The 14281-nt window shown below is 42.0% G+C and overlaps 2 protein-coding genes across 2 annotated transcripts in view; one reads left to right on the top strand and one right to left on the bottom strand.

The window, feature by feature from the left end:
- Positions 1 to 8703, top strand: part of LOC139380489 (ribosome biogenesis protein BMS1 homolog) — a 30335-nt gene extending 21632 nt beyond the window's left edge. Inside the window, 6 exon segments of the mRNA XM_071123189.1 lie at positions 1274 to 1396; positions 3290 to 3437; positions 5732 to 5907; positions 7332 to 7493; positions 8217 to 8313; positions 8316 to 8703. Coding sequence (XP_070979290.1) covers positions 1274 to 1396; positions 3290 to 3437; positions 5732 to 5907; positions 7332 to 7493; positions 8217 to 8313; positions 8316 to 8431 — 822 coding nt within the window. The 3' untranslated portion in view covers positions 8432 to 8703.
- A 3542-nt stretch (positions 8704 to 12245) lies between these two features.
- Positions 12246 to 14249, bottom strand: LOC139380496 (protein kinase-like domain containing). The gene is made up of 2 exons (XM_071123201.1): positions 14159 to 14249; positions 12246 to 13859 (listed from the first exon to the last, which is right to left on the bottom strand). The coding sequence occupies exon 2, from the start codon at positions 13849 to 13851 to the stop codon at positions 12892 to 12894; it is 960 nt and encodes a 319-aa protein (XP_070979302.1). The 5' UTR covers positions 13852 to 13859; positions 14159 to 14249; the 3' UTR covers positions 12246 to 12891.
- Between the last annotated feature and the right edge of the window lie 32 nt (positions 14250 to 14281).

Genomic DNA, 14281 nt, shown 5'->3' on the forward strand with positions numbered 1-14281 from the left:
AGACTTCTTAAACAGCTTCTATATCCTGGCCATAAGACTGTTAAATGGCTAAACTGCTTCACCCTGCTGTTCATTGATTGCCACTACCTTTTATCTATCTATTTTATCCTGCTACCGGTTACTATTACTCTTGTTTACATGTATATTACCATAAGTATTTATATATTCTTGCTACCAGTCACTTTTCAGCCCTGTTTACATGTACAGTGCCTTCAAAGTATTCACACTTTTACTTTTTCCACATTTTGTTCTTACAGCCTGAATTTTTAAAATTGATCAAATTTAGATTTGTCATTGATCTACACACAATACCCCATATGTCAAAGTGGAATCTTTGTAGCTGAAATGTTTTGAGTCAATAAGTATTCAAATCATTTTATGACAAGCCTAAATAAGTTCAGGAGTAAAAACGTGCGTAACAACAAATCTCATAAATTGCATGGGTTAACATGATTTTTGAATGACTACCCAATCTCTATACCCTACACATACAATTATCTTTAAAGTACCTTAATCAAGTAGTGAATTTCAAGCACAGATTGAACCACAAAGAATGGAGGTTTTTCAATGCCTCGGAATGAAGGATGGCGATTTGGTAGATGTGTGTATAAAAAAAAAAAGCAGATGCTAAATATCCCTTTGAGCCTGGTGAAGTTATTAATTATCATTTGGATGGTGTATCAATACACCCAGTCACTACAAATATACGGGTGTACTCCTAACTCAGTTGCCGGAGAGGAAGGAAACTGCTCAGGGATTTCACCATGAGCCCAATGGTGATTTTGAAACAGAGTAATGGTTGGGATATGAGAACTGAGGCTGGATCAACAACATTGTAGTTACTCCACATTACTAAACTAAATGACAGAGTGAAAATAAAGGAAGACTATGCAGAAGATATTTTTTTTCTCCAAAACATGCATCCTGTTTGCAACTAGGCACTTAAGTAATACTGCAAAAAACGTGGCAAAGCAATTCATCACATTTAAGAGTATGGTGGTGACAGAATCTTGCTGTGTTGTATGCCTGTCATTGTTAAGGACTGGAGTATTTCCAGATAAAACAATTAACTTAGAGCTAAGCACAGGCAAAATCCTACAAGAAAACCTTGTTCAGTCTGTTTTCCATATTCATTTATTTGTCATTATTAGCTCAATACGTACGTACACGTATTACACCAAAGATGGCTCATTTGCATTTGTCCAGAGTAACCTACCGTACACAGTATGGGTTACTTCTAGTAGGATCTTTTAAGTTTTCTGTTCTCTTACAGACCAGTTTCCGCATCGCAGCTACAGGAGTTGTCCTTGACTTGGACAAATCTGTGACCATAGCCAAAAAGCTCAAGCTGATTGGCTACCCATACAAGATCTACAAGAACACATCCTTCATCAAGGTAGGATGCACCTCATAGCACTACTGACATACCATAGTTCAGCTACAATATATTTACTTTGTGGTAGACATTTGTTATTCTGTTGTAGAACAGGATAACAGAAATAATCTAACACTATGGACCAACTGTGTGTAAGTAATGGTTTATGAATGTATTAATATCTAATTATTGGTTCACAGCAAAACTGTGAAACCTGTTGTTCTATGAATTATTATTATATTTTTTCCCATGACATGGTCAAATAACTAGATTTTTTTCATCTAATTTGGCACACAGAAACTAGAGGCCATGAGTAACTTGGTCAAAAAGAATGGCACGATTGACCTCCATCACACTGTTTGACCTCGAGACTTGAAACGGTTGTTGTCTTTCCTCTTGTTGAACAAATTTGCCTCAAGGACCCATAAGGTCTGTCGGGATAGATATCCCTCCATCTTGGACATTTTGGAAAAACGTATTCTCAATAACCATAAATCCAAATAACACCAAATGATGTATGTATGCCCATGGTATCTCTTAACTTAGTTTGAGAAAAGCTAAGGGATTGGTTAAGAAATGGCTGGGTTATTGATCAATTAGGAAATACTTTAAACTTTGTATGGTCATTACCATGATGAACCATGTTCAATTTGGAATTTAGTTTCCTCATTTAACAATTCAGATTTTTTATGATTAAGCATAGTTAAAAAAGTTAATGGACTAAGTCAGATTTTACTCCAAATGTGGTCTTTGGACCGATCACAATAGTCCCTAAAGAATGAGAAAATAACGTTGATGCATTCAAAGATGGCCACACTATACCAGTAGATGCATAATAGCACTATATGCTAAAAAAAAAACGTATTTTTTCAAATTTCATGAACCAGATTTTACGTGTCCATTTTAGCCACTGTAAATCCACTCCGCAGTGGCCTATCAATTTGAAACTTGTAATCGCTATCACGGACTTCCCTAAGATGAAACGCACTGTATTTGGTATTGATATCTCAAAAAACAAGGAAACTATTGACTTATTATTTGCATATGTAACGCTAATACTTAATCCTCTGCAATCATCTTCTCCTCATGAACCATGCATCAGATTCACTCCAGATTTTGTATTTCGACTCATTACATCAGTCTTCAATGGGTTAGAATTTTTGTTGCTGCATTCATATGGCTGTACTGTACCAATAGACGCACATATGCTAATGCTAAAAATACTTTACAAACCTTCTTATGAACCATAAATCAGATTGACTCCAGATTTGGTATATAGACGTGTTGGTTGTTTAGCAACAAAACTGACACATGCGCTGCTATGGGGCAAAACAGACTGGGCTGGCTTAGATTGTCGACAACATGTAAACTATATTTCTTCTCCAATGTTTAGTCTCACAAAAACATTGTTACAGTTGTTGGTTAGCTAGCTAGTCAATTTTAGCCATTTTAGTATTGACTTGAAGTCAGTCTAAACACCTCAAAACAATACATGGTATCAAGAACCAGATTAAACTAGCTGAAACGAGTCACTTACGATTCTCCACATAGCTACCAACAATGTCAAGAAACTGCTATCTGGCCATCCAGAATCACAACTCAAGCTTCTGCCCCATTGATGTGTGCACATAGTTTGTGACTTTGTCAGCTAACCCATCTAATGAATTTGAGAATGATTAGTTGCTGCACTCAAAGTCAACCACACTACATGGCCCTTATAGCCCTGGTGTGATAAGAACGGAACCGATGAACATGGGGCTATGAAATTTGGTATGTGAACCTTATGTTTATGTCCTTATAAGTTGTGTGAATATAAAGTCAGTTCAGCCCTACTACTCTGAGTATGAATGAGACTAAGGTCCACCCCAAAAAATTCAGAAAAACGTGAGCTTTACACTTCTGTTTTGTTCCCAGGGGATGTTCAACACCGTGCTGGAGGTGGCGAAATTCGAAGGGGCTTCCATCCGAACTGTCAGTGGGGTCAGAGGTCAAATTAAGAAGGCCCTGTCAACGCCGGCGGGAGCCTACAGAGCCACGTTCGAAGACAGGCTGCTGATGAGTGGTGAGCAACTGGCTCAGTCTAGAGTATTTCATAGTCCCAAAAACAACCCGTAGCCCCCTCACCCTACCCTCTATGCGCTTGTGGAGATCTGAAGGCTTGGATAGGTGAAAGTAATATGGTGAAAATTCCAGTAGTAGTGGGATTTACTAAATTTGACAAATGTAGGAATTGCCTGCAGCAGATTGCTCCTACTGTTTTGGTTGCACATTTCATGGAAACTTCTATGGACGTTACAGTAATTTGCATGGAATACTGCCTTTATATTCCTAGCTAGTACTTCTGGGTGTGTTTACACATTGCGTCCCTGTGATCCTGTTTCATGTTGTTCATTACTCTTGTGTGTAGATGTTTGTAGACATTGGTTACCTGTGCTCCTAGTATATGTTATTTAGGGCTGTCCCCAACTTTTAAAAAAAATATTGGTAGACCGAAAGTCGTCTGTTCTTTTCACCAATTGATTGGTAAAAATTTAAAACCGTGTATTTTTCCATATATAGACACACCCTATATGCTTTTAATAAAACCAACTATATATGCATTGAGCTTGTCTGATGCTTTAAACTCACTGTTTGATGAAATAAGACACATGACTGAGGGAGCCAGAGATCAAGATAACCAGAAGAAAGAACCTTAACCTGACCAGACCATCCTCCTCCCGCTCCTACTGGCTTTTACAGATTCTGCCATTATTCTCCTGAAGTTGCCGGTAATGGGCTGTACGAGGAGTTAGCAAACTTTCTCATGTGGAATACAAATGTATCTTACCATTTCTACTGATCTGCATGCCAGTTAAGGTTTTCATATGTACATTTTCGTGGAACAGTTTCATTTTATTTATAATAATGTCTTCGTATCTCTAAATCATTGTCATGTGTTTAATCAAAATTCTATCCAAATGAAAACGATGAACCTAAAAAGTAACTTCTGCCATTGACAATTATGTAAAAATAGCCTATAAAGCCAACAAATAAAAACCTTGCTGCCTGCAGGTAGAAAATAATCCTGATTAAAAATAAATATCCTATAAATCACATTGGCTACGCGTGGCCTTTCTGCAACGAACTTGAAACATTGAATTAACTTAGGTCCGGCCTGAAGCGCCTTTTGTATACATTTTGTATAAAATATTCTGAGCACAGAGGCCGTGTCTAGACTTGACAGTTCATGCAGCTTTAGTATTCTGAACATAGAGTTCTGTTCACGGAATTCCGTACGCGTTTAAATGTAGGCGTAGATGCACGTGTCCGGATTCCCTATTCCCGCGCTATATTGAAATGCCAGTATGCGTTCTAAAAACGGTGAAATCGGCAAAATATGGTAGCACAACAACTGATGGCAGTATATAACTATTGTAGCTAACAAGCAATGCTAAAAGGGATTGCAAACGGGTTAGCATAACTCTAGCCCAAAAAAATGTTGTTCCAAATATTAGCTAGCTGGCTAGTATTTGATGCCAGCAAACACGTTACTCACACACTAGGAACGTATTTACTCCAACGTTATAATGAAAAGGTGCCTCGGTCCCAGAACAGAAGTATTCTTGAGACTGTACCCACTGTATGAGCTTTCTGTAGCCTGATTGCATCCAGACTCAGGAGAAATCTGCACACAATGCAGCCTGACCTCCTTCTGAAGTGGTCAGTTTGATCTAAACACAATCGGACCAAAAAGCAACTTTTGTGCATCTAGACCAGTCTTTTCAATGTGGTCTTTTGTATTCTGATAGCGAGAAGTCAAATGTAAGTGTCAAGTGTAGACACCAGAGTTTCCCGCGCCAGTGAGCTCAGCACAGGAATTGTCATTCTCAATGGATGTAAAAACAGACTTTGTTTGAGGTGAACAAAACATTACTTTGAGACGCTCCACAGCTCATTAGTGGTGGTGCGTTAAGCCAATCAGAAATACTAACAGATCCCCAAATGGGTACATTTATGTCAACAAGCCAATACGCCTACATCTATGTATAATCAGGCACGCATCCTTAATCAACATTGACAGGAGCGCTCCAAACAAAAGACAATGACTAAATTGACAAAACTCATAAATGGAATGAAATAAACCAAAACTTGTTTCTCAAGTGTAGCAAAGGTTGTGCACTCTGCAAACAGTGTTCACTCTGACAATGATTAGTCTCGGCCTCCGCAATGGATTAGTTCACTGAGAAATATATCTATATTTGCTACTCTTCGACTAAAACAAATCTGTCGATCAACCGCCTATCGGCCAAACAATCGACCAGTCGAATAATTGGGGTCAGCCATAATGTTAATAATTACTCTTGTTCATGTGTGTAGACATTGTGTTCCTGCGCTCCTGGTACCCGGTGTCAGTCCCTCAGCTCTACAACCCCGTGACCTCCCTGCTGATGCCAGCGGGCCAGAAGGACAGTTGGTCGGGCATGAGGACGGTGGGCCAGCTGAAACACGACCTGGGGGTCCGCAACAAGCCCAACACAGACTCACTGTACAAGGTAAGGCCAGACCGACGAGGTGGCAGCCAGAATACATAGAGAAAAAAGGAATGTCCGCTCACTGTTTTGCTGCTCCCAAACATGACCCTAATTCTAAACCTAACCGTAACCCTAGCCCACAGTTGCATATCAACAGATAGTTTGTCCATCTGTAGATGAACGATAGGGGACTATCCAAATAGTGTAACCTGATCTTTTGATGGAGCTCAATTTATTAAATATGGAGGCAGTTAGACTATCAACCGTTTGTTCACAAAAGGGGCGTTTTTATTAGATATTTGGGGTGAATAACGTAAGACATTTGGTAAGTAAAAATGGCGCATAGCAAAACATAACACCACACAAATTCATTTATGGGTACATTTCCTACTTCCTGCCAATCCAAGAAGCATCCAGCTGGGCACTGAGGGCGCCGGGTCTGCAAATCTCAAAAGTCATGTGCGTGCGTCTCAGATGGAATGTGTGCAGTGCATTAACACCCGGGACCAGAGCTATACTATATCACTAGCTCTGGTCCAGGGCGTTAGTGCGCTGCACGCATATCATCTGAGCCACTACGTATCGTAGTGGCCGACATTGAGAAAGTGTTCAGGATTAATTTAGTTTTGTAACACCTTTTGGATACAATGTTAATTTCCTACTTGTAGTGATTTTTCACCGAAAATGTACAACCAAGCAACCACTGTTGCTTGTGCTTTAGCTTCCACCTTGATATATTGGCTACGCTAGCTAGCTGACTACTTCCCTCGCCATAGGGTTAAAGGATCTGTGGGAAAGCTGTGCTCGGCAGGCGGGGGCGAAGGACACTGTCCCGGTGTTGTGAAACACCTGCTTGCCATGCGTGCTCTCCCCACTATCACGCGGTGACATCCTGGTGGTTACCAATATAGTTATTTCTCATAAAGGCTGCTATCCTACTTGGAATTAAAAAAAATTGTAGCAAAACATTTGGCTACGTTCGCTAACATCAGCAACACTGTGATACAACTGCCCAGTGGGAGGCACCTCGATACAACACCGGTCATCACTGGTCATTCGGCACAGGCTTGTTGTCGTGCATCCCAAGGCATGTCACTGTGACATCCATGGTGACCAATATTACAAGTTTATTTCTCGCTCGCCCATTAGAATAAACATATCTCTTTAACTAGCGCCCAGGATTTAATGTATGTTTGACATATGTGAAACCAAAGGCAACTTTCCACACTGCGTGGACAGTAAAGTTTGTCTAAATCTAATTTCACCACCTGTGCTGTTGGTGGCGTTTACGCTCCATCTTCTCTGGCACCATTTGACATCCGTCCTCAGCTCCAATGTCTCACAGCGTCTGTAGTATGAAAAGGTATCTGCTGAAGCCAGACTATTGGTCTGATTGGATTCTGAACCTCTGACCTAACCCATGACCCTTTCTCCCCTCTTGGCAGCCGGTGGTGCGAGCGCAGCGCCACTTCAACAAGCTGCACATCCCCCGGGAGCTGCAGAAGGCATTGCCCTTCAAGAGCAAGCCCAAACAGGACCAGCCCAAGGGTAAAACGCCTAAGGACCTCCAGAGGCCTGCTGTCATACGGGAGCCCCACGAGAGGAAGGTAAGGGTCTCCTTACGGAAACGATAATGAAATTCCCATTGAATTCTGGGATGTTTGTCAGATTTACTCATTCTCTTTATCTCTGATGTACTAATATGCTCTGAAAGCGAAAAACATAAATCACCACCTTATTTTATCAGAAACCGGACTGGCCGAGGTGCAGACTTTTGTTCTAGCCCAGCACTAACACATTTGATTCAACAAATGGTATTCTAGATGATCTAAATCTGTGTAAAAGCTGGGCTGTAACAAAAACCTACACACTGTCGCCACCTCATAATATGTGGTGGGCACGCACACACACCAATAACGGTATATATGAATGGACAAAGCCATTGATCACGGGATGCCATTCATTCCTATGTGAAGACTTCATAGCACATTGAAGCCAAATTTAAGTCAGTTAAGTTACAGTGCTGCTCCCTCATTGAGTAACTCCAGTTAAAGGACGACCCAGGTACTGCAGGCTGCCATTAGCAACTAATTTCTTGTGAGATTTTAAAATAGTTTCAAGGACATACAACTGGTGTATTAATGTAATTATTGGTACCATGATTGTCTTAGAATTGGATTTTTTACAGTAAGAAGATTTCTGCCAACAATGCCTGCAGTACCGCGATCAGCCTCAACAACATTTGTGGCTTCAATGACTGCCCCTGACGCGCACACACACGAATGACACTGCATTTGAAATCTGAGCATGTGCCCTCTCTTGTCCACCAGGTGGCGGCGCTGCTCAACGTGCTGAGCACGGTGCACAACTACAAGAGCAAGAAAGCGCACATGGCGCAGCACACTAAGCACAAGGACTTCTTGCGGCAGTGGAGGACAAGCTCAAGAGGCAGAAGGAGGCAAAGAAGAAGCTTTACCGTATGATGGGCCAGAAGGAGAAGAAGAGTCAGAGGTCCAGTCTGAAAGGGGCACCGCAGGATGACTGATTTTAAATCAATATGACTCTTAAAGACCAGTGTAATAACTTTTCGGCCTACCAATGGATTGGAATAACCCTGTTTAAGCATAATCTGTTGGGCTGCAGTGGAGTAGGGAGAAATTGCCCCTAGATGCTGATCTCGGGTCAGTTTAGCATTTTCCCCACTAATGGTTAGTGATATTTTGGCAATTAAGCCTATTGTTTACTTCCCTAGTCAGAGAAACTCATTCATGGATACCATTTCTATGTCTCTGCATACAGTATGAAGGAAGGATTGGGGGAGGGGAAGCTGATCCTAGATCTGTACCTAGGCGAGTCTTCACCCAGAGCGTCTTCAGTACTGGGGTAGGAGTGTAAATGCAAGGAATGGATGAACATCCTTCAGCTTCTGTAGCCTGGTTGTGTAATGTGGTTTTTCAACCCCAGTTATTGACACCTCATTTCAAGTGGTTCCATAGAGGAACCAGAAAGAACTGTATATTAGTCATATCTCTACCACTCGTCTAGCTTCAATCTTGTGTGGTGTTTTAATAAAAATAACAAAGATATTACAAAACTGTGAGTACCTTAACTCTAAAAGAGCATAGAAGTAAAGTAAGTGTAATTCTATAATATATTTTGATCGAGTAGAAGTTTCATAATGGCTAGGTTGTTTCAAATGCACTGATAAGTGGAAGCACATGGCATTTCAGCAACTTTGAAGTTGTGCCTGTCAGAGCGAACTCATCATGGATATAACCCATTTTAGCATGGACATTTCCATTGAGGACTACCACCATTTTAAAGTAGTCAACTGGGTGGGATTCATCCACACATGAATACAAATTTACTACTTTAAAATGGAGATGGTCACAATGGCGCTGCCCATGCAGTCAGACGCTATAGAGCCCCACATTTGAGGTGTCATAATACCCTAGTGGTCTAACAGGGTAATGGTAATCGTTTTTCCACCATTCATTTTTCCCATAAGGAATTTTAGAAACACTTGTGTAGGCTTAACCTGGTCGGACGTTTTGATATCATGCAAGGTGATTTATCAATATATTCGGCTCTATTTACTCATTCTAAAATGCTAATTAGACATCATGCAAGACTAAAAATCCCTGCAAGAGGCTGCACGTCATCTCTAGCTGACATCTTTGCTAACAGGTATTGTGTCAATTTAAAACTTGCACAAGACAGCTCACAGAAGTGTCAATTGTGAAGACATTTATTCATTACTAAATGTAGCTAACATTAGATAGTTAATCCAGAGATTCTTACTTTTGCCACTGTTCGGCAGTCTCGTTCAGATCATTGTGGCATTTAGTTCTTTATGATGGCCACATTAGTGTTTAAATTCTAATATATTGATAAAAGCCACCTTGTCCTAGACTTGAGAGATTTACATGGTTATCAAAATGTCACTCCAGGATAAACCTACATGAAACACGGCCGTTATTATTTTCTAAAACCCCTATGGGGGAAAATGAATGGTCGAAAAGCGATTGGAACCATTTCCTTGTTTGACCGCTAGGTTTTATGGGTATGAAGACTCAACCTGGGGTACTTTAAAGTCAGATACAAAAGAGTTCTCTGTCTCTATGGCTCTCATTGGCTAGAATGGTCCCACCTGATCTCGCCTCCTCCCACCTGCCTTCCATCTTTGAGAACATGTATTTTCATTGTTAGTGGTCACTCGAATATAGGTTAACACAGACTAAGGAGATCTTATACGTTTTTGTTCTGAGATAGTCAGTTAACATGACCTTAATGAATGCCTTTTGTGCTTGTTGTGATTACATTGAATGCTTCAAAGTTCAAAAAGTGACGTTAGCTAATGAACATGATCTCATAGAATAAAATGTGTAAAATCGAAGCCTGTGTTTACGGCAGACTTTTTCACTGTTTATCTAAATATATATATATATATATATACGCTGCTCAAAAAAATAAAGGGAACACTAAAATAACACATCCTAGATCTGAATGAATGAAATATTCTTATTAAATATTTTTTTCTTTACATAGTTGAATGTGCTGACAACAACATCACACAAAAACTATCAATGGAAATCAGGTCTGGGGAACGGGCGGGCCAGTCCATAGCATCAATACCTTCCTCTTGCAGGAACTGCTGACACACTCCAGCCACATGAGGTCTAGCATTGTCTTGCATTAGGAGGAACCTAGGGCCAACTGCACCAGCATATGGTCTCACAAGGGGTCTGAGGAGCTCATCTCGGTACCTAATGGCAGTCAGGCTACCTCTGGCGAGCACATGGAGGGCTGTGCGGCCCCCCAAAGAAATGCCACCCCATACCATGACTGACCCACCGCCAAACCGGTCATGCTGGAGGATGTTGCAGGCAGCAGAACATTTTCCACAGCGTCTCCAGACTCTGTCACATGTGCTCAGCGTGAACCTGCTTTCATCTGTGAAGAGCTCAGGGCGCCAGTGGCGAATTTGCCAATCTTGGTGTTCTCTGGCAAATGCCAAACGTCCTGCACAGTGTTGGGCTGAAAGCACAACCCCCACCTGTGGACGTCGGGCCCTCATACCAGTCTGTTTCTGACCGTTTGAGCAGACACATGCACATTTGTGGCCTGCTGGAGGTCATTTTGCAGGGCTCTGGCAGTGCTCCTCATGTTCCTCCTTGCACAAAGGCGGAGGTAGCGGTCCTGTTGCTGGGTTGTTGCCCTCCTATGGCCTCCTCCACGTCTCCTGATGTACTGGCCTGTCTCCTGGTAGCGCCTCCTTGCTCTGGACACTACGCTGACAGACACAGCAAACCTTCTTGCCACAGCTCGCATTGATGTGTCATCCTGGATGAGCTGCACTACCTGAGCCACTTGTGTGAGTTGTAGACTCCGTCTCATGCTACCACTAGAGTGAAAGCACCGCCAGCATTCAAAAGTGACCAAAACATCAGCCAGGAAGCATAGGAACTGAGAAGTGGTCTGTGGTCACCACCTGCAGAACCACTCCTTTATTGGGGGTGTCTTGCTAATTGCCTATAATTCCCACCTGTTGTCTATTCCATTTGGAGAACAGCATGTGAAATGTATTGTCAATCAGTGTTGCATCCTAAGTGGACAGTTTGATTTCACAGAAGTGTGATTGACTTGGAGTTACATTGTGTTGTTTAAGTGTTCCCTTTATTTTTTTGAGCAGTGTATATCTAATTTCCCCATAGGCTTTGGCCAACGAGCCATGCCGGAGGTAGTGCCTATAAAAAGACGCCATTACTATTATGCTCTATACAACAGCTGATCCAAAGGGGGTGTGATATATGTCAAAACTCTTCTGCAGTGGGATACATTTGGGAACTCCCTAAAAACATGCCACTTCGATGCAGGTTAGGAGAGCATTTTCACGAATCCTAACCCTTTTTCTAAAATTACTAGGTTAGGAGAATTAGGTTAAGGTTAGGAAAAGGGTTTGGGAAAATCACTTTTGGTCATAGCTGTATCGAAGTGGGGTGTTTTTAGGGGATCTCGTGTGCAACAGCTGATTACAATATGTCGCTAACTACAGTTATTTTGGCTGGATCTGACTCCATCTCATCTGCACTGATATGAAAATTCCAAATAGGTGAAAGTACTATTGTGGGTCGCTATCAGGGAGGTGCCTTCAACTATCCAGCACCTATTTTACATCCGTGCAGATAGGAAAGAGAAATACACTTCACACTTGATGCACTCTGGTACTACATTTTGGTTGTCTGTTTTCGTTAACTTGTCCCCATAGAGAAAGCATAGGGAATGTGTCATTCTTTGTGGTAAATTATGGTTAAAAGTTCTCATTCTTACAAGCTATGCAGAACCAAAACACTGCAAGGTGGGAATTAAAAGTGCTTTATTAAGTTTATCTGCAGATATCAAATTGCAGCTTAGTCACGAAACGTGGCAATTCCTTAAATTGTGTAGGCAATGCCATACACACTTACATAGAGAAAAAACTAAATGTCCCTTGTCTGTCAAATGTTGAATAAAATTATATTTGAACTGCCGATTGTCCGTGGTGTTGGTCCGTCAACTGGACATTTCTTGTTGTTGTACTTATCCACAGTAAAGTATTATTAAACCGATTAAAGTACATACACGTGATGCATACTAACGGGTGTTTACATGGTTTTGTGCATATGGGTGATAGAAATGTATACTTCAGTACCTGTGCTCTAAATAGTCGGGTAAAAACTTTCAGTGAATGTCTCAAATTTCAAGCAGCTGAAGAACCAGCCGCACAGACAACTGCTAAAGTAAGTTTAAATGTATTTTAAAACATTCTAGCTTGTAAGGAAAACTTTTTTCAGTGCATTGTTTGATTGTATACCAATAATTGGGCTCAAAGTCTGCCTAATAAATCAATATTCTGCTCTCCTCCCAACAACACACACATCAAATCAGTTTTTCTGATCTACATCCCTCAATACAATCCAGTCCAATCAGCAGGTGATTGATGAGCCTAAATGGCAGAGGCTTTAGTCACCGTTTCAGTTTCCTCAGCACCTCTTTAGTCAGCTGCTTAGTGTATCTGTTGATCTTCCGGTGTCCTGGCATCCATCCCAGGAGAAAGCGATGGAAGTCTGTCCAGGCAAAGGCAAACATCTCCCGCCACTCTTTCTCCAGGGCAGCAAAGTCCACCTGCTTGGTCACTGATGCCCTCAGTTCTGTGAAGTAGTAGTCCAGCAGGCTGGGAACCCTCTTTTCAAGCTGTTTCTCCTCTATTTCCTCCAGAAGGTAGACAACATCCTTCATCCCACAGCCTCCGCCCACGTACTGAAAGTCCACTGCCGCCACACCCTGCCCACTCCCAGAGAAGCAGAAGTTGGCTAGTTTGGCATCTCCGTGAACGATTGTCTTGAAGCTGCATTCATTGAGGATCCTGTCAATCTCCCCGGCAGCTGCTTTGAGCTGGGCGTCATCCATGGTATTCAGCTCGTCAGGGCGTGTTTCCAGGTGCCAATAGGTACCTACGGGCCACAGCCCCTCTGGCACCACCCCCAGGAAGAGGCCATGGAAGTGGGCCAGCCAGCTGAGGCAGGCCCTCATCTCTGCATCCCTAACGCTGGTTCTTCTCTGGTCGAAGCCCACCACATCCAGGTCCTCCAGAACGATCAGCTTTTCGTCCCCGTATGAACAAGCAGCCAGGCAGGCTGGCATTCGACAGCCATCATTGGTGGAGTAGTTCTGGTACCAGTGCGTCTCCACTTGGTAGGACCTCACCTTGCGCATGTGAGACAGGTCTGTGTTCCAGCCTCCAGTGTGCTCGGCCTCCTTTGGGAACATTACATGTTTGACAACGACAGAGGGGCGGTCACAGCCATCTAAATGGACCCTCACAATCTGACCATAGCCGCTCCACAGCGTCTGGATTGTGTCACCAACACGCAGAGCCTTTGCACCACACTCCTGCAGAATAAGGTCCTGATATTCTTGTTTCATCCTGAAGTCTTTCACCAGACCGAAAAATAACAGATTAGGTTGTGTCAAAATCTGTCAAAACGACATCTTTTCACAAAAGACTGATAAATTAGGACATTAAAGTGTTGACTGAAGGAACAACAAAGCAAGCATGCACACAGTTTGATTGAGTAGGAAATGCAAGTCTATGCGTTTCACACACATGGAGGAAATTGAACTTCGACTGAAACTATTTAATTAAGTGTCATATTTCAAATCCACACACCGCCATCTCACGAGGGACACAGACAAAACATTAGTTAACAACGCCAATGTGCGTAAAACTCACGATGAACATGTGTTGCACGTCGAGTTGAACTGTGTTATGTTTCGATCATGAATACTCTTCAATGTGGACTGGAGATTTACATCAATCAATGGCGCAATACTGCCACCAACTGGATTGGAGGGT

This window comes from Oncorhynchus clarkii, chromosome 2, assembly GCF_045791955.1.
Source record: "Oncorhynchus clarkii lewisi isolate Uvic-CL-2024 chromosome 2, UVic_Ocla_1.0, whole genome shotgun sequence".
NCBI classification, from domain to species: domain Eukaryota; kingdom Metazoa; phylum Chordata; class Actinopteri; order Salmoniformes; family Salmonidae; genus Oncorhynchus; species Oncorhynchus clarkii.